Source organism: Misgurnus anguillicaudatus, chromosome 15, assembly GCF_027580225.2.
Source record: "Misgurnus anguillicaudatus chromosome 15, ASM2758022v2, whole genome shotgun sequence".
In the NCBI taxonomy this organism is placed as follows: Eukaryota; Metazoa; Chordata; class Actinopteri; order Cypriniformes; family Cobitidae; genus Misgurnus; species Misgurnus anguillicaudatus.
Window position 1 is genome coordinate 10289451 of NC_073351.2, and position 25996 is coordinate 10315446.

A 25996-nucleotide genomic window follows, 5' to 3' on the forward strand; every position below is an offset into this window, starting at 1 on the left:
TTTGACCTCTGTTAAAGTTTAATGAGTTTAATGAGGTTGAGATTTGGAAGTAACGTTGGCAAGAAAGGGCTTTATCTATAAATGCGCACATTTAGTTTGCTGTATCTGCGCAATGAAGGACTTTAAACAGACACAATGACAGAATCAATAAATTGTTTTTAGCTTTGTAATTTAACAATGTAAACACCAGGTATAAACTTAAAATACAACATGCCAGTAATCCTCATTGCTCGCCTTACGATAAACAACCCCATGTACTCAGATTTGGTTCTCCAAATAACCAAAGACAGTCAGTTACTGTAAGGTTTATAATTAAACTCGTATTCATTTCTTATGTTCCCCCAAACTGGTCTAACTAACGTTAATCGAGAGAAATTAACACTTTACAGTTTCTTATTAGACTAATGATATCATAAATAGGTGCTATTAAATATAGACTTGGCTTAATCAAGGATTTTTAATAGCAAAAGGCAAATGTCAGTGGACAAACAGTTTGTAAATGAGAAAATCTGAGAATAACGAAAACATGAGAGTAAGAAAATGCGTACAGACCTCAATATATCCAGCCAGGCTCGGAACAACGATGGCCAGAATCAGCACAGACACGGCGGGGATTGAAGCCATCTTCCTCGGCTGATCTCTGGAACGAATCGTGCTGAATTTATCCGTCTGTGAATTCGTATAAGAGGCTAATAAACAGAAGAGATCTCAGTAAATGATCCTCGAACGGTCCTCTCTGTGTGAAATGACCCTGTGTACTGCGCGATCAGTGAGTGGAATGTCGCTCATATATCTCCGCCTGCCACGGGATCGACTCGAGCGCTAAAACAGGACCAAGCGCGCCACCGACCGTCTGATGCGGGACTCACCGGAAATGAGGTCATCAAGCGTTCACCCTGGAAAAAAGTTTTGTAAAGATTTTGCTAGATTTTGCTAAATTGTCCATAAGGAATTTCTTACAATAGTGAAAGCTATAGGCTAATGGTCTTGTTCATTTAATAAGATGTCATTTATTATTTAAAGAAATTGTAAAAAGTTAAAAGAGATTTTTAGTTGAAGACAAAATTATTTATGACCCAAAATATAGTAACAAAAATATAAGAAATGTGTTTCAGTCAAAGAAAAAAAAAAATCTGGAATTCTTTAATAAATAAAATTAATTACAAAAACATGCCTCTTACCTCATCAATTTTGCGTCCCAAACAAAGTTAAAGAACTAAATGTAAACATTTTGCATAATATAACCCCTTCTAATGAGTTTATAAATGTAGTCCCTTCTAAATTTAGTTACACTCATTTGAATTGTAATTTTTGTAATTGTGTTACTGAATAAATTGATCATCTTTTCTTCAAATGTCCCCTTCTCAAACGATTTTTGTCTGATTTGTCAAAATCATTGATTTAACTATGTGTGAAATATTCTGCTATTTTTTCATTGTAAACCAAATATAGAATATATAGGAAATGTAAGTATTTTAGTGGCAAAATATTATTTTCATAAATGTATTTTTTTCTCAACAGTTCCCAAATAAAACAATTTTCTTTAATTATGACATGAATTATTTAATTATGACCCTAACGAAGGTTAACAACCAAAAAAGTGTCCAATTTGTGCATTTGTATAATGATCTGATGAATGTTAGCCTACATAAATTCTATTACCTCTGTATTTTTTCTTTATTTCTCTTTATTGTTTTAATGGTTGCCTTCATTCCCTACTTTATTGTATACTTATTTCATCCATGATTTTTTGAAGCGGTTGCAAATTACTCTTGTTTACTTGCAATAAAAAAATTGCTCTGGTGATGTGAATGTAAATTTTTATTTTATGTGATCTTCAAACTGAGGATTTATTTTATTTGTTTTGTTATTGTAAATATTTGAAGCGCCTCTAAGAAGATTTTTAATATTTTTTTCATGATGATTTCTGATTTGTTTTGGTTTTGTAGAAGATATGGGAAAGAAGAGTCGTATTTAGGTTACTTGTTAAATCTTACTTTGCTTGTGGCTAAATATTTTATACAAAAGGGTACATTTAAGACAAGCTAGCCCTGTTTACATGTTTTTATCACCAATAACACACTTATGTATTTTTACACAGATGTGTTTTTTTTCCTGGGTGATTTTATTACAGTTGGTCAATTGAAATAGTTATGCATAACTATAATGGACAATAAACATTTAATGAACATCTAGGGATGGTTTCCCGGACAAGGATTAGCTTAAACCAGGACTAGACCTTAGTTTAATTAGGAAATATAACTAGTTTTAACAAACATGCCTTACTAAAAACATTACTGGTGTGCATTTTGAGGCAAACAAAGGGGCATTGATGTATTTTAAGATATGTAAGTGCAAGTTGTTTTCAGTTTGGACAGCTCTTAAATTTATTTTAGTCTAGGACTAGTCTAATCCTTGTCCGGGAAGCCGCCCCTTAAGGTTATTCAATTCAGTTCAAACTTTAGTTCATACTTTATACCCAATTTGAGGTCATGTAGAGAGTACAGAATATACATAAAAATATCATACATATAACATAAAAATATACACATAACATAAAAAATACATGTATCTTTATATTGTATTTTATATCACAATATAATACATTCAATACATGTATTTTAACATGTTTTAGATCAAAAAGAAAGTTCACCCAAAAAAAAATGTAATTCTGTTATGATTTACTCACTCACTTATTGTTCTAAACCTGTATGAGTTTTATTATTATGTTCAACACAAATTAAGATATTTTGATAATTGATGGTAACCACACGGTTGATGGTACCCATTTACATCCATAGTAGGAAAAATAAATACTATGGCAGTCAATGGGTACTGTCAACTGTGTGTTTACCATCTATGATCAAAATGTCTTGATTTACAGGTTCAAGATGAGGGTGAGTAAATCAAGGCAGAATTTTCATTTTTGGGTAATTGTCCCTTTTAAATATAGTGAAAAACTGGTATAGTTGTGACATGTTTTAGTCCAATGAATATTTGTCTGCATGATTTTTAGCTTTTTAATCTTTTATGTAAGTATCAGAAGTACCCTGTATTTGAAATCCAGGCTTAAATCTCATAATCTAATGATGGGATTAAAAGCATCAAAGTCTGATTTCATTCATTGATGTAAATCTTTGACATGACCTCACACAATATTAAAGATATCAATGTTGTATTTTCACGTGTATTTTCAATGTTGTTGGCCTTCTGGAAAGTATGTTCATTTATTGTATATGTACTCAATACTTTAATGCTTTAATTACTGCCGCATTTTGGCATGACAAGCACACCGCTGATTGTAGCCATTGACTTCCCTAGAAAAAACAAATACAATGGAATTCAATGTGTACCGTCAACTGTGTACTTACCATCATTTATCAAAATATTTTCTTCATCATTTATCACAATACTTTCATAATATTTGTTTTCCTACTATAGAAGTCAATGGTTACAATCAGCGGTGTGCTTACCATCATTTATCAAAATATCTTCTTTTGTGTTCATCAAAATAAGAAAACTCATTGAACAACATGAGGATGAGAAAATAATGACCAAATTTTCATTTTTGGGTGAACTATCCCTTTAAGTAAAATTAGTTAGCTAAAGTAAGCTTTATATGTACAACATGTTAATTTATGAGCAAGTTGTAATTTTGTGTGTGTGTTGTTTGCTGTTGCAGTTTAATTTATGATCACATCATATCGACTGTAGAAAAATCTCAAGAGAAATGTACAAAACGTTCCCTAAAGACAACATTAATATATTGTCCTAGAACTTAAGTATGATTAATTGTAAAAGCCCTAAAAGTTTAAGTACAGCATATCCGACAGCAAGACACTGCTGTTCATTTATACATTATTCCCAACTAGCCTACATCCCTAGGAGCAGGAAAATAAGTTGACAGGACCTTTTTTGTGTCCTGCTATTATACTATACAATGAAGGCACTGTCTGCCTCTTAGGAACACATTAGAATACAATTGGCAACCTTTTATTGTCATTCGCCAGGTGTTTATTGTGGATTGAATTATGCAATCTATTGAATAAACTACATAATATTGTGTATTTTACAGTCGAAGTGTACTGTTTACATTTTAGTCTCTCAGTTGCTTCTGTTTCTTTAGTGATTAAAGCCAAAAGTGACTCTTAAAACAATTATATATGTCGGATTCAGTGTTAATGTTTATAGATTTTTTTTTTACAAATGTCAAATTATTATTAAATTTTCGTTACAAATGATATATTAGAACAGGGAAACGCCATTTTAATGCAACAGAAACCTGCATGACGAGTTTGTATCAGTATGAAGAACCTAAAACATAGATGTGTCTCTAATCCTGCTAAGCTCCCTACTTAGTCAGGAATATTGGGCCACATAGGCGCGTTCTGAGTCAGTTCCTGTATTGAGTCTTCAACCAGCACGTGCAGTAATAAGACACAACCCGGGTGAGTCATCGCCGTACTTAGAAACAAATACCGATACCAGCCCTAAACCTTCACCCCAACCCTTAAAAGTTATCTTAAAGCTACGTTAGAAGACGAAAGGACGAATTACTTTATTTTACCTCAAATGTTTGTAAGTATTTTTATAGCAGAGTGGTTTTATTAGCGCGTGTTATTTTTGTAAGTGTTCACCTGCTGTAGTAGAGTATCGCTCTAGTCGTCACTCCCATTGTACCCGCCCGGAAATATATTCTCTCACCTCACAGGTAAGCGATACCAACAACACTTGTTTCGGAATATCATTTTAATCCTCTTGTTTCTTATATTAACTTGCACGTTGTAGTTCTGTCGACGGTTAATTGTCAATATATTTTCTCAGACGCTTTAACTTTTGTCTTTATTTGTCGTAGTTGATCCTGCGCTTGTTTGGGGCGTGTTGTTGTTTTTCACGCTTAACGTTACTTGACTACAGCCAAGTCCAATAAGTTACTGTTTTTTCCTTATAGTTCACAATTGCTCGACTCGTTTTGTTAGCAGAAGTAAAACTGTGAAAAACAAAAGGGTTTGTTTTATCCATTACTGCTGGTGGTCTCAGACATGGACCCAATGGATGGAGGAATGCGTTACACTCCTAACTCTTCGGTAAGCTTCATATTCACTTTGTCTTATTAAATAACACTTGTTTTGTAATGTTAACTCAAATGTCGTTAAATATTTGAAATATTACACGTGTGTCCATAAAAACTGGTTATTTGGTTATTTTATGTCACACGTCTGCTTTTCCTGTTGAGCCAACTTACAGGCCTACCGGGTTATATGCATGTTAAACTATTTTACACATGCTCTTTTATAATAGCCTAGTTATGCATTACCTCATGTTAAATTAGTGACTAAATTGACTGTATGCTAGTTATATTAAATGAATATGGCATAACACATGACCATTAAACCATACAATACCTGAGAGATGCACTTTTCCCTTACATACAGAGTTTATGTATTAACCTAGCTTTTAAAACCATACAATATTTAGGACTTTCTTTTAAAACAAAACATTTCCATGGAAGTTTCAATAGTAACCATGTTTCATATTACTCTTTGTCAGTCTCTATAAAATGTGTCCTTATCAACTCGTCATCAATACTTCTTAAGTCAGTCACATTGGTTATTGTAGGCTTTGTAGGTCAAAGGTTAACCTTACTGACACAGCAAAAGCAGATGTTCCCTACTCTTGAGCCATTATTTGTTGCAGTGATGCCAATACACTTTAGTTTACTTTAGTAAGTAAACAGGGCACATGTGAAGCAGATTTGTTTGATAATGACAACATTTCTTGCATGTATAGTAACTCAGTTACAACAAACCTGCCTATATAAGGCAATTTGCTTCTATTGATCAGCAAAATCTGTTTAAGCCGTTATGCTGAATGGATTAGCTTTATTGTAAGTCCTGAGGATAGGATGTCGTTTGGCATTTACAAGACCTTAGATGAAGTACTACTTACAGTAGATGTAATTATATGTTTGCTGGTTTTGTGAGGATTATTGTTAAAACCAGTCACTGCTGGTGGAAATTTTCATTATGTGTCCTGATATCTAGAAAGCTGGGTGAACGGCGACCAATTTAATATTGATGTTATGTCACGCTGTTTATTGCAGAGGCGATATTTACAACATTGCAAAAGTGACCCTGCCTATGAAATCCAGTTTTAAGTCTCAATCTAATTATGAGATTAAAGAGATGAGATTTCACATTGATTTCAATCTTTGACATGATTTTACTCAGTCAATATTAAAGATATCAAGGTAAAAATTTTACAAAATGTTCTTTGCATTATATAGGATGATTTTAACACTAAATCACAAAAAATTATTGTACTGGGTTTTCATAGGCAGAGTCGCAGATAAGCACACTTTGCACAATATTTAGGACGAAATATCTCAAAATAGCCAGAAATTGTCTGTTTCTGTAAAATTCTGATATAATGGCCTATCACTCATTTATAAAGGTCGGGATAGTCATTTCAAGGGCACAAAAGAAAACTATATAGAAGTGATAGAATCCATGTGAAAGTCTCTAGTTTTTTTTAAATTTATATTTAGAGAGAGGTCAGAGGGACAAAATCCTGAAAAGCTCAGTGTGACAGTTGATGTGTGTGTGTGTGTGTTTATGTCTGCCTGCATGCATACATACCACAGTTTTGTTAGAGCATGCTTTACTTTGACTTTACTATGAGACAACACACCCAAAACTGAAACCTGAACAGAGGAAATGACTCAGGTTAAATATAGCATGGGGATGCCCCCTTTATTCACTTTATTATTATTTCTAGAGCAACACCTCTTATGTCATCATTTTGTGTTAACAGCTGACACTTGCTTGTTTAAACTTTTCTTTAATAACAGTTACATTATTGTTCAAAACTTGAGCATGTGTTGAGTTGCAAACAGATACCTGAGTTCACTGACAAGCTAGGTCATTTTGCTTTTACCACACTTTCCGCCGCACCGGAGTATAAGCCGCATCATTCAAAAATGCGTCATTAAGACGAAATAACATATATAAGTCACAGTAGACTATACATTGTGTTTATTTAGAAAATTATTTCACAAAATCTAAGCCGAAGAACAGACATTTAATCTTTAAAGGCAAGTTATTCAAATAAACAGCAGACAGAACAGCAGGCTGAATAGATGTCTGTACGTTAAAGTAATATTATCAGTTATTTAAATGATAAACCAAAGCATACAGAACTTACTAGGGCTGCACGATTTGGGTAATTTTTCCCATTGCGGTTATTGATGCTAATATTGCGATGTGCGATTGCGATTATAGTAAATGGTATCATGAGTAAACTTGATGGGTTTTAAGGAAAATCCACACACAGTTTAGTGATAATGCTAAAATGTGTATTTGTAAAACTAGAAATGTTTTCGTATTGCCACGTGATGTAGAAACTGCTCAGTGTCAGTAATCCTAAATCCAAAATACCGCCATACAACAGACGTAGAGTTTTTTTTAGCTACCAGATCACTGTCAACCTCCTCTGCATCCATCTTCGCTCTGGTATTCTCGCGCTGCGCACACACAAGTGACGACGCACACCACACACGTGCATGCCACCCGTGCACTGCCTTTTTTGTTCATTTTTCTTTCTTTTTTTAAACAGCAAGGAAAATCATCAAACTGTTATCAGAAAGTTTGTGTTAACAAGTCCACACATTTATTTATTTAATATAATTGCAACATTTTGCTGTCATATAATTGCACAGGCTGACATCGCGATTGCGATGCGATTAATTGTGCAGCACTAGAACTTACCTGGAAGGTTGAATAGGCTAAATTAACCGAACAGGCCAACTTGCATGAAGTTCGCATACTCGTCATTCCACATTACAGAATCCATTGAATTACAAAAATACAGAAGCAGGATATAGCGGACTCTCACGGCTGTAGACGGTAATGTTGTCTCTTGCCTCCATAAATGTCAAAATTAATTCATACTGACTTACAAGGTGACCTGACTATAAGACGCAGCACCAGCCAAGTTATAAAAAAAGCGGCTTATAGACAGAAAAATACGGTATTATCGCAGGCTATTGCTGACTTTAATGTAACACTGTAAGAAAAAAACGGTAGCTTTTCTGTTGCTGGGTTGGTACCCTCAAAAGTAAATTTTTGTACCTTGATGGGTATACAACACATTGAAATGTTGTACTGTTTGGGGTGCAATATTATACCCCAAGGACCATTTGTGTACCTTAAGAAACAATTTTGTATCAGTTAAATGAACAAAATGGTTAACTGTACCTTTTAAAGATATATCTTATACACCTTTATAGAATATCTGTACAAAGCTACAAAACGGGTTTTGTAGCCTTTTTTCTGACAGTGTACTTTCTCACCATTAGATATACATATAATCAACCTTTGAACTAACTGGTAAACTTGTAAATGTTTAAATGAAGGTAACTTAACAATTGTTACAAAATACTTTTTATACTCTGCTAATATTTGTGTGTAAAACTGAATTGTTTTAACACTGTACCACTCATTCGAAAACACAAAAAAAAAAATTCCGTTTTGCTTATTTGACGTTTTGTTAAACCACATGTTTCACCAAATAGGCAGTGGTGAAATAGTAAAACAAAAACAATATTCTACTTAAGTAAAAGTACAGTTACTTTGCTGATATTTTTCTTGAGTACAAGTAAAGTTACTTATATAAAAATCTACTCAAGTCAAAGTAAAAAGTAAGTCATTTTAACTTTACTCAGAGTAAAAGTTACTTTTTTACAGCGGGATGAGGTTGGGGATTCTAGTATAGTTAAAAAAGGACAAGGGATTATAAATCATAAACTAGTTGTTTTTAATTGTAGGAACACCTTTATAGTTAAAGTGCAATAATAAAAATAAAAAGCTTTTTTATAACTAAGAAACATTTATGGAATTGTTTAACAATTGTTTACAGGTGAATTATGCACTTTCAAGACAAATAAATATGAGGTCAGCAGCTAGTAAATACAATCACTATAGTAAGGTTGTAATTGATGTATTGCTGGTAACATATATATTATTTTATTAAACTATATAGCTTATATGAGCATATAATGAGATGAGGGCCATGGCTTTAATCCTTTACACGTTTATTGACCTCTATCTAGCTTCCCTGACCTGAGTACCTGATGAAGCTGCTAGACATCGGAAGATAATGCACATGGTCTCTAAAGGGCTCATTATAGTTGTGTGTAGGTTACGCGTCAGTTTTCACACATACTTCTGTGGCGTTGATGTGCAAACACACATGCAGACCGCTGGTAGACAGTGTCCACGCGTGTAACCACAGTAGCAGTGTGACTGTGAAGAAGCAGCTTGGCAAGTTTAACCCACAAGCGAAGTAGAAACAGCAACTTGTGTATGTTTTGAGAAGACCAGCAGTGATGGAAGTAAATAAACTTCTAATGACATAGTATTTTACCTGACGGGTTTTAGTGGACCAATCACAGCGCTGGCAGTCCACGTAGAACTGACGTGCTGTTAAACATTTGGGGGTGTGCACGTTAGGCTACGGATTACCTACCGCATAGACCTTACGCACGACTATAACATGAGCTTGAAACAATTGACGTGTCATGCAAACGAGCGATAAAAACGTGGTCGGCAACTCTGTACTTGCACGTGAAGCCTACCTTACATAGGAATGAAACACTCGCTTCGCGTCAGTGGAAAGTGGGCGCTTAAATATGGCCAGGGGTTTCTTTCATAAGAATTGAATTTAGGATCTGCATCAGCTGGCTCCTGTCTCGTCCTCCATTTTTTAAATATTTTTTACTCAGTAATGGATATGGTTTAAGTTGTAACAAAGTACAGTACTTTAAACAAAACATACTTAAGTAAAAGTAAAATTACAGATTTTAGAAAATTATTTTAAAAAAAATTGAGATACACAATAAAACTACTAAATTACAGTAATGTGAGTAAATGTAATTCGTTACTTTCCACCTCTGCAAATAAGTGTTGGTCACTGTCACATAATTGTAGCATGATACCTTAAAAACAACCCAGCAGTCATAAAGGAAACAATTGTAGGTCATTGTTCCATAATACGCCAAATTGTATCTGAAATGTACTGTAGCCAAATGTAAATCTTCTTAATTCCCAGACTCAGTCATCTTTTGTTTCATACCTTTATACTTTAATCCCAAACTGAAAAAGCTTCTAGAGGATTAAATGCTTATTAAAAAAATAGCAAAATTTGTTCAGTAGATGAAAAGACTTTAAAACAACAGCATGAAACAACATGCCCTGTAATGTGTATGGACTCCCCTCTTATCCTGTTTGTGTGTTCAGAGTCTTATGAAATTATGATTCCTTGTGGTTTACGTTCAACATGAAATCGAAACTGACCCATTTTGTGTTATTCATACACATTCCTCTTATTGTGCACAATGCAGGGCTCCAGACTGCCACCAAAATTTGAGAGTGTGCCACTGAATTTTACATCCAGTAAATTTGGCCTTTTTTTGTGATGTGACACTGAATTTGAAAACAGCACATTGTACTTTCTGCATCTATCATTAACGTATTTATTAGTAATAAAGTAGAAATTAGTAGAAATGTGAATATTTGGTTAGGATGTTTATTTACGCTGTGTGCCCCTAAATTTTCTGGTTGCGCCCCTAAAATTTTCAGTTGGGGGCCACTGTGCTCCTAGTGAAAAAAGTTAGTCTGGAGCCCTGTTCAATGTATTAGTTTGTGCTGTAAAAAATGCTTATCACTTGAAAAATCTTGGCTAACTTCACTTGTGCTGTTGTGGAAGTGTTGTCAGATCTGCAAAACAAAATCAGCCCAATGACCGAGCCCAAAAATAACTCAGGAAATGCTACTCCCATACCAATTTCTTCTTAAAGACCACTGTATATTATAAATAAGATCATCATGCCTTAAGATGGACAGCAAATGAACAAAGTCCTTCAACCTGTGGACAAAAAAAACCAGAGGTAACAGTGGCCCAATTTTACGGGAAAACTGTAGACATGACAACTCTGCAATATGGATGTGTTAAGGTTAACTAATACCCAAAAAGCTTTTTAGGCATTGTTTTAGCCTACTTCTTGCATTTTGGAAATAGATTGATAATTTAAAGCAACACCAAAGAGTTTTTTACCTTAAAATAACGTTTCCACAAAAGTTTCAGTCGTTCATCCACTCGAAACAGGGTGAAGGGCACTTCCACATTTGCTTTGCAGCCCTCTATCGGCCAAAACTCCACTAAAGAAGTTTACAACCGTCGGGTCACGGTCCTGTAGTTCAAGTGAAAACTACAAAAACTTGCTTTACGGCAGACCTACAATCCAATCAGAGCCAGCTATGCTGCAGTATTTACGACAGTGGTAATGGACAATTACGCTTCTAACCTGTAGGAGGAGCAAAGAGCAAAAAGTCTTTAGTGTTGCTTTAATGGTGATAAGTGCTAGGCATTTTCTCTTATTGAATATTCTGTTCACACTCCTAAATGCATCATATTATTAAAGTGGGTTGGTAATGCAGTTTCATATTGAATCAATGTGTTGATGCTGTTTTTATATAACCTCTCTGAATCTGTGCTTATTCTGTCAAAAAGCTTTGAAATTTTCCTGCATAGTTCCTTTATTCATTCAGAATATGAAATCTGTTGAGAATATCTGCTATAGTTTTTTCTTATTATTTCTTCTAACTTTGTTATCTGTTGCACACAGACTGATTGACATTTCGTCAGATGAATAAAAAAAGCCTCTTGCTTGTTTTGCCACTTATCGAATGCGTTGTCTCCCTTTCAGGACAAAGAGTGGGAGCAAGCTGTCACATTCCTACCTGCATCAGACTACAAAAAGCTAGAAAAGAAAAGGGGCCCAGGAAAGATTGGGATCATTGTTGGCTTGGTGATATTGGCGGCTGTTTTGGCTTTGATCATAGGACTTTCAGTCTGGCATTTCCACTGTAAGTGCAATTCATACCTTCATTCACCAGTCTTGTGGTCTTTTTTAGCGTAACATTATTCATGTCAGTGGTGATCACGTTTGTCTTGTCCTGCAGTCCGAAAGGATTTGAGGAATCAGAAGATTTACACTGGGTCCCTTAGGATAACCAGTGAAACTTTTGTGGAAGCTTATGAAAATTCAGATAGCCCAGAGTTTAAACGCTTGGCAGACCAAGTAAATGCTCAGCTGAGAAAATATTATGCATTTGGTTTAGCAGGTTCAATCTGTTTTTGTAGCTTAAAGTGATGACAAAGTATTTTTGGTTCTTTTGTTCTTTTTAGCTGAAAACAATGTATATGGAGTCTAAACAACTGGCTAAATATTACGTTGGTTCTAAAGTGACAGCCTTCAGGTACGATTTCACACACACAGCTGCAAGACCCACGACTAACACAGTTTTGTTTGTGAAGGCCTATACACACTAAGATGAAAACAGATAAAACATCTGCTGTTACATGTTTGCGTAGGAAATTGATAACTTTGTTTTATCATTCTTTCAGCGGTTACTGGGGTAAAATGATACGCAACAGTAAAGTGTCCTAGTGCTGTTCTGGTCCTACATTAGCACCCTTAGAACATATCTCAACTGAAAATTTTAATCATCCCATATTTTACTAACCCTAAAGTCATTTTGGGTTAATCTGACTTATTAAAATCTAGTCTCGTGTAGCCAGCCCTTCATACAGAAGGTCTGGGAAGTTGAGAGCGTTGGCAACTTTGAATGGCCAAGAATCGCCCAAGAGGCCAAATGACTGACACTTAAAGCAACCAATCACGTTTCATTTTGTGCAGCATCATGTTTAGGGGCTTGGATAACAGACCATCTGCAACAACCATAATTTATGAATGTCTCTAAAGTTCATAACAACAATAGCAAACACGTTAAGATACCTTGCATACTTTCAAACATGCAGTATGTGTTCGACCTTAATGAAGCATATTGTCACCGATGTAAACATGAAAGCTTTCTTCTTCAATCAGATAGTTTTGTGTTGTTTCCGTGTGGACTGTTAAAGATCGCAACATGCGATCCTCTCCTGGAAATCCTGAATAATAGAGGGTATGCATTGACGTCACTTTTCCACGTGATCACGCTGGAGCACGCCCTGTTGAGTGGCAAACGTTCAACAAAATGGCTGGTTTTCATAGTTGCTGCTGCTAAAATGCCAGTAAAACTGACTATTTTCTTAGCTTAAATAATTGAATTTAGTTGGACTTGATAGCAGAGGTGGACAATACTTAGTTACATTAGTTACATTCTCCACGCATCTGTGCTTTATTAGGGTGTTTGTCTTGGGAAAATTTTTACTTCACTACATTCTAAAGCATAGCATCATACTGTGTATTCTTTTATATTGCAAATTAAAATGTATTTAATACCTAATTACATTAAAATAGTGTAATTTTACTTGAGTAAAAGTATGTTAAGGTACTTAAATATTAAATGTAAAACAAAAACTTGTATTCATGAAAGTAAAACATCTGCTTGATAGTGACCCTAGCAACTTGTCAACCCACCTGTGGTCTGTGGACGTTGGTATGAACGATCTATTTACTTCTTTCAGTGTTTCTTGGCAGTCTGTAAAACGATAGCTCCGAAATCTTGTTAATCTGTTAGTACAGTATATCGCACAATAGCTGTTTCCCATTTAGATGCGTTTTCCCTGTGTTTCCGCTGATTTCAAACTGTACACAAATGCCGCCACTCTGTCTTTTGCCACTCAGTGGGCGTAACTGCAGTCATTTTCGCCGAAGATGATGTCACGTGCATACCCTCTATTCAACCAACTGGAGGATGACTTTAAAATCCTCTGGAGCGGGGGTGGGCATTCCTGGTCCTGGTCGGTCACTGTCCTGCGGAGTTTGGCTCCAGCCCTAATCAGACACACCTGAATGCCATTTCCAAGTCATTCTGCAGCCTTTGATTAGATTTATCAGTAGGGCTGGGCGATTAATCGAAATCGAACCGCAATCTCGATGTGCAACGTTGCGATTAGCAATTTGCGAAGGGATGCGATATGATGCGATTTGAGAAATATGCAGAGAGGCTTTGTGACAGTCTAACCAATTGAGCGAGCGCAAGTATGTCTGTGCTTTCTCCGTGAGAGGCACGTCAACCAAAACAGCGCTTCTCCTAAACAGCCTGTGTCTCTCAATGCTTGTTAAATACTCGCGCCCGTTTCCCTATTGCAAGACTTTGCGCGTGCGTCTTCCACAACAGACAAGGTGTTTAAACTTGACGCACACGCGCAGCCTGTGTCTCTATGCTTATTAAATACTCCCGCCTGTCTCCGCAAGTCCGCATCGCAATACTTCTTGCCCGCGTCTCTCAAAACGGATGATGCGTTTTACACACACACACGCGCGCCAAACAATGCTTACAAGCCTGGCTCCTTATCTAAAACAAATTAAAATACCATTTAACTGGGTTGCTAAGTCACTTGAATAAAATGACATGACATTGAACGCATTTGGATTTTATATTCATTTTAAAATCCCAAATGTAGCTTTTTAATATTTTGATAGTTATGAAGTTGAGTATTACAGTTCTTTGTTTACAAAAACAAACAAACATGCATTCAAATCTTTTCAGTAAAACTCAGTCACCCACTTAAATATTTTAAATTGTTGTTAAAGTTGCAGCTATAATGAACCCACTTATTTAAATACTGTTACAGTGTTAGTCCAAGCTAAAGATCATTTTACATTTCATACAATAAGTGTTACATTCATATAATAAGTGTTAATTATATTCTTAATTTCTTTGTTTTTGTTTCCTTATTTTCACAAAACAAAAAAAAAAACATAAGAATACAGTTAAATCACCAGACCCATAAGCAGTATCAGTAAGATCTAACCATCTAAAGAGGCAGATGCGCATTGCATCTGCTACAAAATTTAATCGCAAATCCAATCGCAATCGCAATTCCTGGCAGAAAAAGCGCAATTTGATTTTTTCCCTAAATCGCACAGCCCTATTTATCAGGTGTGTTTGATTAGGGTTGAAACTAAACTTTGCAGAACGGTTGCCCTCTAGGATTAGGAATGCACAACCCTGCTCTAAAGTGTTTTCAGAAAAATCTTCCATATGCATCAGACGTTTAGCCAATGGTTCGTGTCGTGACGTCTAAGAATAAATTATACCCTGCCTCTTTTCAGCTTTATGCTGCGTTTACACCAGCCGCGATAGTCGTCAAGCGCGAGTGATTTCAATGTGAAGACGCGTTGAAGCTCGTCTGGAGGTCTCGCGGCGTGAATGAGGCGTTGAGTGTGGCGCGGTAGACACGATTCGGCCTCATTCGCGTGTGTAGTTCGCGCGAATTGAGCGTTGCCGCGGCAAACGCCCAAGTTAAACAATATGAACTTTGGTAGAAAAACTCAGCGCGTTGACCAATTAGGAGCTTGCTGTAGTAGTGAAGTTATTACAGAAAGTGAGCGGAGTCGCAGAAGCCCCTCCCATGACACAAACTTCAGTGTGAATGTCTCAATGACTAGAATTTCATGTGCGAATGAAGCGAGTACACTCAAACTGTTCAAGGGGCAAACTAGACGCGATTTTGCCGCCTCAAACGTGGCTGGTGTGAACCCACAGTTATAATGGCATTGGATAGTGCCCTGTTGTTAATGGGGAAAGTATGGGCAAATTTTTATTTTGGGGTAAACTATACCATTTTACAAACACACAGATTTTTAGCTAATTCTGCCCCCTCCCCCACTCAAAATATGTATATTCTGAATATTCTGTCACAATTTGTTCACCCTCATGCCATCCTAGATGTATATGACTTCCTTTCTTCAGCTGAACACACACAAAGTTACATGATACTTCACTACAAGACATTCAAGAACCAATGAGATTTGAAGTGGTCAATGTGCTACCATGTTTAATTTTAGTGCTAATATGTTTGTTTTTATTTCAATTTCGTTAAATAAGTTTAACATATTTATTGTTTTCCTACACGTGCCTATTGTTTCACTTCAGAAGACATTTATTTACCCATTTGAGTCATTTGGATTACTTTTATGTTTCATATAATGGACAAAAATAGCTTTTTTGACCTTCAAAATTTTGGGTCCCAAATATGGACTTAAAGGGACACTCCTTTTTTTTTAAAATATGCTCATTTCCAGCTCCCCTGGAGTTGAGCATTGGATTTTTGCCGTTTTGGAATCCATTCATCTGATCTCCGGGTCTGGCGGTAGCACTTTTAGCATAGCTTAGCACAATCCATTGAATCTGATTAGACCATTAGCTTCACGCTAAAAAATTACCAAAGAGATTTGATATTTTTCCTATTTAAAACTTGACTCTTCTGTAGTTACATCGTGTACTAAGACCCTCAGTTATGACATGGTCAAATGTTTGAGGGTTGCTTGTCTGCTTGTTTATTCTCTCTTTGTCTCTCTCTCCAGTGAGGGCAGTGTAATAGCTTACTATGAGTCAGAGTTTAATGTTCCAGTGGGACAGGATGGAGCAGTGGATCAGGAGATGAACAGTTTGAGTGACAAGTACAGCAGTAAAATTCGTCGTATTGGAAGTAATTCAGGTCCCCTGCAGTTTGACACAGTTGCAGCCTCAGGTGTGATATAAATCCATACATCCAAAGTGTGAAACTTTTTTATGCATTAAAGTCACTTTTTAACATAAATGTATTTTATATAAATTTTTGTGTAGTGAAATATAACCATGATACTGACGGATTCACTATTTTACATTAACAGCTCTGGATATGCGTCTGTTGTCAAGAGCCAGATGTGAGTAAGCGTATTGACTTGTTGTTTGTATTTTTTAAAGATTTTCTCTGTCCATATATTCATATGTCTAGTAACAAATTAGCAAAACCTTACTGCCGTTTTTAATCTGTTGTCCAGCGGTTATAAAAGACTCCAAGCACACCAGGGGTTTCTCTCAAGAGACCATTAAGTCTCCTGGATTCCCTGACACTGCGTATCCTGCCAACACGTTAGCGCAGTGGGAGCTTCGAGGTGACCCGGAATACGTCCTCAAGCTGACTTTCGACAGCTTCAAACTGGAGCCGAACTGTGCAAACGATTTTGTAAGGGTGTATGATTCCCTGGTGCCCATGGACAAGCATTTGATAGCAGAGTAAGAGAACATGTCTTCATTTTTCAGTAGTATCTGTTGGACAATAAAACCGTAATCAGGTTTCCAAGTATTGATATCTTTTTATTACTTTCATTTTAAAATATTTGAAATTCCAGAGATACTGTAAATGAGTCATAGGAAAACATAGAAAAACTGTGAACACTTTGGCTCTTTCAAAAGTCGCTGATTTACAGGAGATATTAAACTCAACAAACATGTTTTTCTATTGTACTGATTTTTGATACTTAAACTTGACTTTTTTACCAAAAGAAAACTTGGCAATTGGAGGTTTACATAGCTTACACAAACTAATGTTAAATCCCAGATATGTTTTAAGATCATGTGTGAATAATAAGATAAAGTAAGTGTTTAAGTCTAGGCTGCCTTGTGCTAGTCTTATAGAGAACCATCTACCAACTGTAACTTTTGCCTCTCTATCTTTAGTTTCTTAAAGGATTAGTCCATTTTCTTAGAAGAAAAATCCAGATAATTTACTCACCACCATGTCATCCAAAATGTTGATGTCTTTCTTTGTTCAGTCGAGAAGAAATTATGTTTTTTGAGGAAAACATTGCAGGATTTTTCTAATTTTAATGGACTTTAATAGAGCCCAACACTTAACTCAACACTTAACAGTCAACGGAGTTTCAAAGGACTCTAAACGATCCCAAACGAGGCATAAGGGTCTTATCTAGCAAAACGATTGTCATTTTTGACAAGAAAAATAAAAAATATGTACTTTTAAACCACAACTTTTCGTCTAGGTCCGGTCCAGCGCGACTTAACGAAAATGCGTAGTGACGTAGGGAGGTCACGTGTTACATATATAAAACGCACATTTGCGGACCATTTTAAACAATAAACTGACACAAAGACATTAATTAGTATCAGTTGACATACAACAACATCGGTACGGTCCTCTTTCAACACATTTGTAAACACTGGGGCGGAGTTTCGTGTTCGTCCTCTGTGACCTCTTGATGTCATGACGTATTTCGTGGGGTCAGCTGGCGCATCACGACCGGATCTACATGACGAGAACTTGTGCTTTAAAAGTGTATATTTGTTATTTTTATTGTCAAAAATGACAATCGTTTCGCTAGATAAGACCCTTATGCCTTGTTTGGGATTGTTTAGAGTCCTTTGAAAACTGTTAAGTGTTGAGTTGAGTGTTGGATGTTGGGCTCTATTAAAGTCCATTAAAATGAGAAAAATCCTGCAATGTTTTGCTCAAAAAAACATAATTTCTTCTCGACTGAACAAAGAAAGACATCAACATTTTGGATGACATGGTGGTTAGTAAATTATCTGGATTTTTTTTTTTTAAGAAAATTGACTAATCCTTTAACCAGTTGTAGCTTCAGATTGCAGCTTTAAGATTTGATAACCAAGCAAATACTACTTGCTTCAAAATTGCCCCATGATTCACTCACCCTCAAGCAATTCGAGACACACACGTCCATCATCTTTCAGACGAATACATTTTGAGTTATTTTAGTAAATGTAATCTCTTTTCCATGCTTACAATGGGAGAAAACCGGGATCAAGGAACAACTTTAACCTACATATGGCATCTAATGCTCACTACGCTAAAACTTGTGGCACTGTTACCAGAAGCTAGTTATTACAGTTTATAAAGTTTAAATTGAGGATATTTTTCGTACAATATCGCATTGAAACAACCAAAAACAAGATTCTGAAAAATGTAAAAAACGGAGTAATCTCGTTTTGCAACAAAACTCTTCATATAGAAAAAGTTAATAAAACACACAATTACAAACAGTAGTTATTAAAAGGGATTAAAAAGTAATTAAACATTAAAAAGGTATGTTTTAAGATTCTATTTAAAAATCTCAGTCCTTTGTGGGGTCCTCAAGTATTCAGGAAGGGCATTCCATAGGTTGGAAGCGGCAGCACAAAAAGCTCTGTCGCCAATGGTGCGATTCCTAGTCCTTGGGGGAAGGAGCCGATGAGTGTTTGTGGAGCGTAGGGAACGTGCTGGGATCTGTAGTGAAAGTAATTCTTGAAGGAAACTGGGGGCTTTTCCGTGAATACAGTTATGTTTGAGAAGGGAAACCTTGTATTCAATCCGTGCTGGTATAGGAAGCAAATGTAGTGAGTGTATGACTGGTGTGATGTGTTCATATTTGCATACTTTCATCAGGATCCGAGCTGCAGTGTTCTGAATGTTCTGGAGTTTTTTTAATGCTCTTGTCAGGGATCCCAATCAGGAGAGCATTACAATAGTCAAGTCGTGAGGAAACAAATGCATCCCATATAGTTAATGTGGGACGGAGTCATGTGGATTACCTCTGGAGGATGTATGCACTTTCTTGGGGTTTAAAGTCAGAAGTTGTTCCCTGATCCCTGTTTTCTACCATTATAAAGCTTGGAAGCGCAATGACATTTACTAATATAACTCCAAATGTGTTCGGCTGAAAGATGATTGACATGTGCATCTCCGATTGCTTGAGGGTTAGTAAATCATGGGGATAATTTTGATATTTGAAAGGAGTATCCCTTTAAAGGCGGAGTCCATAATGTTTGAAAAACGCGTTGGAAAAGGAGATGGGCCGACTACCAAAACACACTTATAGCCAATCAAATCAAATCAAATGCCGGGTTGAGTATGTGTGGGGCGGGTCTATCAACAGAAGGTCCAGATTCTATTGGGGTAGGGGCGTGTTTGTTTAGGTGATTTCAAATATCAACATTGGCTTTCAAACATCATGGACTCCGCCTTTAAGCACATAGTGTAATTCCATAATCCATTAGCATTACAGGTGTTTCCCCCTTTCATTCTGAATGTAGTGCCATCTGATAACAATAGCATACTACATTAAAGTATATCTATAATAACTTTTTTCTCCCTGTCAAACAGAAAATGTGGCTATTATTCCCCAAGTGAACTTCCAACCTTCATCTCATCCCGAAACGTTATGCTGGTCACTATGGTAACCAATGAAGTTGGTAATTTTCCTGGCTTCAGAGCCATTATATCCCAGATTAAGCGAGATAGCCAAGGTAAATAATCTTGGTTGACTGATATAAAATATACTATGATTAGCAGTACAGTAAGTTTAAACGTTATATTTATCTTCTTTCGTTGAATCTCCCCTTCCAAGAGGTCACATGTGGTGGTAAATTGACTGGCACATCGGGCGCATTCACATCACCGAACTATCCAAGTTATTACTCTCCCAACACCACGTGTCAGTGGGACATTGAGGTGAGGAACAAAAACACATCCGGCTCTTCCCATTGTCAAAATAAACTAGTTGTGTAAGTGTCTTTGTGTTTCTTTAAAGGTTCCTAGTGGAAAATACATCAAGCTGAAATTCCAGAAGTTTCTGGTGTCTACAGGGGGTGTGAACTCTTGCTCTGGAGACTATGTGGAGGTGGTTGGTAAAAGGTCAGTAGTCTTGAACTTTAAATTGATTTTACTGTAGACTACGACAGACCCATTGGGTTCTTCTGTGGGACTTACAACCTTTCGGTTAACCAGCCCTTATCTGTAACCACTATATGCCACAGATTTAAACAGCATGTAAATACGTTTTTGTTCCTTTGCAGTAAATTGTGTGGACAGCAGCCACCTAATATGATAACCAGCAACAGTAACACGATGACCGTTAAGTTCTCCTCCGATTCTTCACGTGTAGATCGAGGTTTTACAGCCACATATGAGGCCTTTGAGCCCACTGACCGTAAGTAAATACAAAATACTTAACTTAAAGAAGATGTATCTGAATCTATTCAGCAGATTTATTTAAGAAGTACCAGCTTACAATGTCTACAGAAAACAAAAGAGGTTGAAAATAAGATCTGGAGATCTTTCCAATAGACAACCACATATAGATGCAAAGAAAAATATATTGCTTATAAATTGTCACGTTTTCATTGCAGTGTTGGTGCAATTATTTAGCGGTTTAAATATGAACTTTAACAGTTAAATTCTTTTCTGAATCTCTCAGCTTGTCCGGATCAGTTTCAGTGTGACAACAAACGCTGCGTGGGTCCATCTATGCGCTGTGACGGCTGGAACGATTGCGGAGACAGCAGCGATGAGAAAAACTGCCGTAAGTGTGCAATGACTTGTTTTATGTTTTCTTATTATTTACACAAAAAAAGCAGATTTATATTTGAGACATGCAGTTTTCATGTGGTTGGGGTTCTGATTTCAGGATGCGACCCGAGTATGATTCAGTGCAAAAATGGCTTCTGTAAGCCAATGTTCTGGCAGTGTGATGGCGTAGATGACTGTGGAGATAGCACTGATGAACTTAACTGTGGTAAAACCCTTTTTTCCTCTCTTTCTAATCACTTTTTGTAAAAGAGAAACACAAGCACATCTCTTAAGTAGTTGTCGTCCTCCTGTCTAGGAGGATGTAAGTCTGGAGAGTTTAAGTGTGAGCAGTCGGATCAGTGCATCTCAGAGAAGATGAAGTGTGACGGTAAAGCTGACTGTAAGGACGGATCGGATGAGAAGGGTTGTGGAAGAGGTAACCAAATTTATGAAGTTAAGACTGATGCGCTATGCTCTAGGGGGCAGAAATAAATCTCGCAATATTTTTTATTTAGACTGCAGTGTAACATTGAACCTCTAGATGTCAAATACATACTGCTACTTTAAAGAGTCACCCGATGTATGCATTTATTTTTAGAAATTATTTATATATATTCACTTTTGATTTGGTTTCTCCATCAAAATGGAAACCTAAAAGTCTACCCAGAAGTAGTGGTCATCCGGGTACTTTTCGCATACTCTACTGCTAATTTTCTCCTACTATAGACCTTTTGCGAGTCGACGTCACAGTTTCGTCACGTGCGCAATGTGGTGGCAGAAAAACAGTGGAAATGAATTAGACACGAGTGAAACGAACAATATAACTCACTAGAAAATGTCTTGTTGTGCTGTTGAGTGTCAGAATAGGAATGCCAAAATAGATGACCTTCATTTTTATAGTATACCGTCGTCGAAGACACCATTTGAAGATAAACGTAGGTGTTTATGGTTGCAACAAGACCTCAACCGGACAGACTGGAGTGATGAAATCATCTGAAAATCTTTTAATAATTAAAATAGAAAGTAATTAGAGTTCCCTCTATGTGTCTCTTATAGCGTTTTCATCACGTTACGTTTATAATTTATTTAGAAAGATTAAAGATTTGAATGAGTTCATAATATCAATAATATTACCATTTATTAAAGTTTTCATATTTTTTTCATTTTCTATACTTCTTTTTGCCTTACATCTTAGCCTATGTCTTCCTGTTTGTTTTAAATTATGATGTTTACTAATAAATATATAAACATGGCACACACATACACGATGTAAAGTGTTTATAATATATAAACAGGCCTATACAAATTAATTTGTATGTAAACATAATAGTTTTAGAACAAAGGATAGAAATATAAGGAAGAAATTGAAAACAGGAAATGATGAAATATTTAATAAATTATATTATACAGAATACATGATAGTATTGCTCTTATAAGTACTTCAGCGATTCATACTTTAAAAATAATTGATTTACCAATAAAGAACAATACATTACATGCATGCACACATATCAGTAGCCAAGTCATTTAAACTTTTAATTTATTTAAAAAATAAACGTAACTTGGTGAAAACGTTATAAGAAACATTACACTTAAGAGAAATATAGAGGAAACAGACTTCTACAGAACACCAGATCCATAAAAATCACAGTTTAATGCTGAAACACTTCACACCGCTATTGCGGAGCTGTCACTTTCTGCCACCAGTTGGGCTTTGCCCACAAAAAATGTCTTCTCTGTTTGCAAACACGCAAAAAGTCTATATAGTAGGAAGTAGTCGATTTGTGTATTACTTTTGCCTCTCTGTCGTCATCGCTGTTTAAAACACAAAATTGTTGAATTATTTTTCCATACGTGGGTTGCAGTCAAACATATATTATTTGAGAAATCAGACCCAACAGCTGAAATCAATATAATTACGCTTACCATCGTGAATTAGATCTCTATATGATTTTTCTTTTTATCAAAAAAGTTAGCTCTGAAGTTTAAATGTTTCCACTTAGAGCAGTAGTAATATTGTTAATATTATTATTATTATTAGTATTAGTAGTAGTATGCACTTTTTTTCTTGTTCTCATTGATTGATTTCTCTTCTAAAATCTCTTATTTGACAGATTTGTCCTGTACAGTATCAACATTTGCTTGCGGCAATGGCAAATGTATCACAAAACAAAATCCTGTGTGTGACGGGCTAGACGATTGTGGTGACAAGTCAGACGAGGCCAACTGCAGTGCGTATAATTCACAACACTATAATATCTGTTAACAAAAAAACTACGTAGTGTTGCATAACCTTCCGGCTGTCTCTTCTAGATTGTGGAAAGAAAGCGTACAAGTTGTCTCGTATTGTGGGCGGACAGGATGCCACAGAGGGCGAGTTCCCATGGCAGGTCAGCCTTCACATTAAAAACATCGCACACGTTTGTGGTGCGTCGATCATCAGTGAACGCTGGATCGTCACCGCTGCCCACTGCGTGCAAGATGACCCCAAGATCAGGTGTGTGTATATATTGCTCTTCTCTTCGATGCTAAATGCGAGAATATTAACAGTAGCTACCGTTAAACATTTCAATAAATGCCTGAATAGTTTTTGGCGGGACATCCTTACTATAACTCAATATAGACCTCTAAAATGGAGCAGAAAGGTTCACCTCTATATATTGGATGATTTCTCAGGTATTCTCAGCCTGGCACATGGGAGGCATATCTGGGTCTTCACTCACAGAGATCGAAACAGAATGCAGTGAGGAGAAACATAAAACAAGTCATCGCTCACCAGTACTACAACACCTACACATTTGACAATGACATTGCCCTAATGGAGCTGGATTCACCAGTGACCTACAGTGATACCATTCGGCCCGTTTGCCTGCCTGCTGCTACTGATGAGTTCCCGACTGGATCAACTGTCACCATAACTGGCTGGGGTGCTACAAGAGAAGGAGGTCAGTGATGAATCTGTTATTAAATATTAATGCGCCGTAATGTTTACCAATTTAGAAAATCTTCCATTAAGAAAAATGTATTGGCCCAAAATCGTAGATTTTCTGTGTGTGTTTTACAGGCTCTGGAGCGAACGTGTTGCAAAAAGCGCAGGTTCGCATCATTAACAGCACAGTGTGCAATAAACTAATGAACAATCAGATAACATCTCGCATGACGTGCGCTGGCGTTCTGACAGGAGGAGTGGATGCTTGCCAGGTGCTTTTTTTTAAAGACGTTTAAGAAAAGCAATCATTGGTGTTTCAGTATAGATACACAGATCACACAGGATCACTTTTGATGCTTTTTACTTCAATTGATCCCCATTTGTCTTTTCGCAGGGTGACTCAGGCGGCCCTATGATCTATTACATGAACGAACGGATGTACTTGGCTGGAGTCGTGAGCTGGGGTGACGGTTGCGCTCGTAGAGACAAGCCGGGAATCTACACGACCGTCACAAAATTCCGGGGGTGGATCAAAGAGAAGACAGGAGTGTAATTTGTTGGTTTTTTTTATGGTGGACTGAGAAAATTTCTGGACTGTTTTGGCATCTCAGATATGTTAATATTTACAGTCACCAGAGTAAGCCAGTATAGCCCTGCTAATTCATTAGCATGGTCAATCCTGTCTTGTGCCTGGTTGAACGGAGATGTGGACTTTTAACCTGTATTTTGCATTTGTCCAACAGCTGTTTTATATATTTGTATATTTTATAAGGAGAGGTATAAGGGATTTATCTTTGAATGTGTAAATAAATATCTTATTTTCTCTTTTAAAATATTTGTTGTTTTTAGTGACTACAGTCTTTAAGTGAAGTGAAGCTTTGTATTGTGTATGTATGATTTTGTTTTTGTGTGGGTCTGTTCATTGTTTATTTTGGGACATGGACTTTTCTGATTCATACACAGTGAAATGTGAACATTTACAGTGCGCTTTTCTGGCTTTTTAATGTGACGGTTTTTAACACAAGTTGCTAAATTTACATGCTTTAATGTGCCGTGACTTAAAACAATGTTTTAGGCACACATAAAAAACACTTGAAAGGAGCTCGCTTTTTGTATGTGACAATTTAATAATGAATATAACAACCAATGCTTTGTTTATATCCATGATTTCATAGATGATTTAAGAAATTTTTACAATGAAATAAAATGTGCTTCGGGTCAATATTATCCAAAATGTGTGTAAATTTGTGTGCATTTGCATTAGCATTCTAAAGGAGAATAAGATAAACCTGCTGACAAACTTACGCAGATAATATAACTCTTTCATTTTGCTCAGATTTCTGTTGGAATCAGCCAAATTTACTCAAAATAGAAATTATTGAAGTTGAATAGAAAAAGGCCCAAAAAAATTAATTCAAATAAAGCAAATTATTAATAAAAACAGATAAATATAATTATTATAGACTAAAGGGGGCTTGAGCACCTGCCCTTTGTATTCCTGGAGAGAAAGTGCCCTTTTATTCTGGGGTGCTTTTTTTAAATAATATGATCTTTATTCATATAACAACTGATGTCTGTTTGTTTCTTGTGTTTTTTACTTATTACTTATTTAATTTACATGAATTTATTTAGGAATCATTTAAATGAGTTTTAAACTCTTTTAAAAAGAAAAATAGCGCTATTTGTGGTACACAAACGGTTAACAGATGAGTCCCGCCTCCAAAACTCACATCGCTAATATGATTGGCTTTACCTTTCCTAAGTCTCGCCTCTCTAACCTACTTCACTATATGATTGGTTTCTCGTGTATGTAGACTGCATTCGCGCTTGTAAGAAGCGCCAAAGCTCAGCCTGAATGAGACGCGAGGTGCATGATTATGCAGGCAGGCTATCGGTAAGTGTGTGAGGAAGAAAGCATTCTTATAATAA

General features: G+C 36.2%; 2 protein-coding genes across 4 annotated transcripts in view; one reads left to right on the forward strand and one right to left on the reverse strand.

The window, feature by feature from the left end:
• aplp2 (amyloid beta (A4) precursor-like protein 2) overlaps positions 1 to 838 on the reverse strand; it is a 95872-nt gene extending 95034 nt beyond the window's left edge. The window contains exon 1 of one of the 3 annotated variants that reach the window (XM_055175055.2): positions 553 to 838. In XM_055175055.2, coding sequence (XP_055031030.2) covers positions 553 to 624 — 72 coding nt within the window. In that variant the 5' untranslated portion in view covers positions 625 to 838. The remainder of the gene's footprint in view (positions 1 to 552) is intronic. The other 2 variants (XM_055175049.2, XM_055175052.2) reach the window with 2 other exon arrangements.
• A 3598-nt stretch (positions 839 to 4436) lies between these two features.
• On the forward strand, positions 4437 to 25301 carry st14a (ST14 transmembrane serine protease matriptase a). Its single transcript, XM_073853344.1, has 20 exons — positions 4437 to 4711; positions 4952 to 5087; positions 11765 to 11924; positions 12021 to 12149; positions 12245 to 12317; positions 16379 to 16545; positions 16688 to 16720; positions 16838 to 17072; positions 19954 to 20096; positions 20198 to 20301; positions 20381 to 20484; positions 20646 to 20779; positions 21047 to 21151; positions 21257 to 21364; positions 21455 to 21574; positions 23253 to 23369; positions 23452 to 23635; positions 23815 to 24083; positions 24203 to 24339; positions 24462 to 25301. The coding sequence occupies exons 2-20, from the start codon at positions 5043 to 5045 to the stop codon at positions 24618 to 24620; spliced, it is 2526 nt and encodes an 841-aa protein (XP_073709445.1). The 5' UTR covers positions 4437 to 4711; positions 4952 to 5042; the 3' UTR covers positions 24621 to 25301.
• The last annotated feature ends 695 nt before the right edge of the window (positions 25302 to 25996 follow it).

Bases quoted from the DNA above. Each gene is read 5' to 3' on its own strand.
- st14a (XM_073853344.1), top strand. From the start codon at position 5,043: ATGGACCCAATGGATGGAGGAATGCGTTACACTCCTAACTCTTCG. The intron at 20,097-20,197 runs GTAAATAATCTT...TCCCCTTCCAAG, and splicing joins GATTAAGCGAGATAGCCAAG to AGGTCACATGTGGTGGTAAA. The intron at 24,340-24,461 runs GTGCTTTTTTTT...GTCTTTTCGCAG, and splicing joins GAGGAGTGGATGCTTGCCAG to GGTGACTCAGGCGGCCCTAT.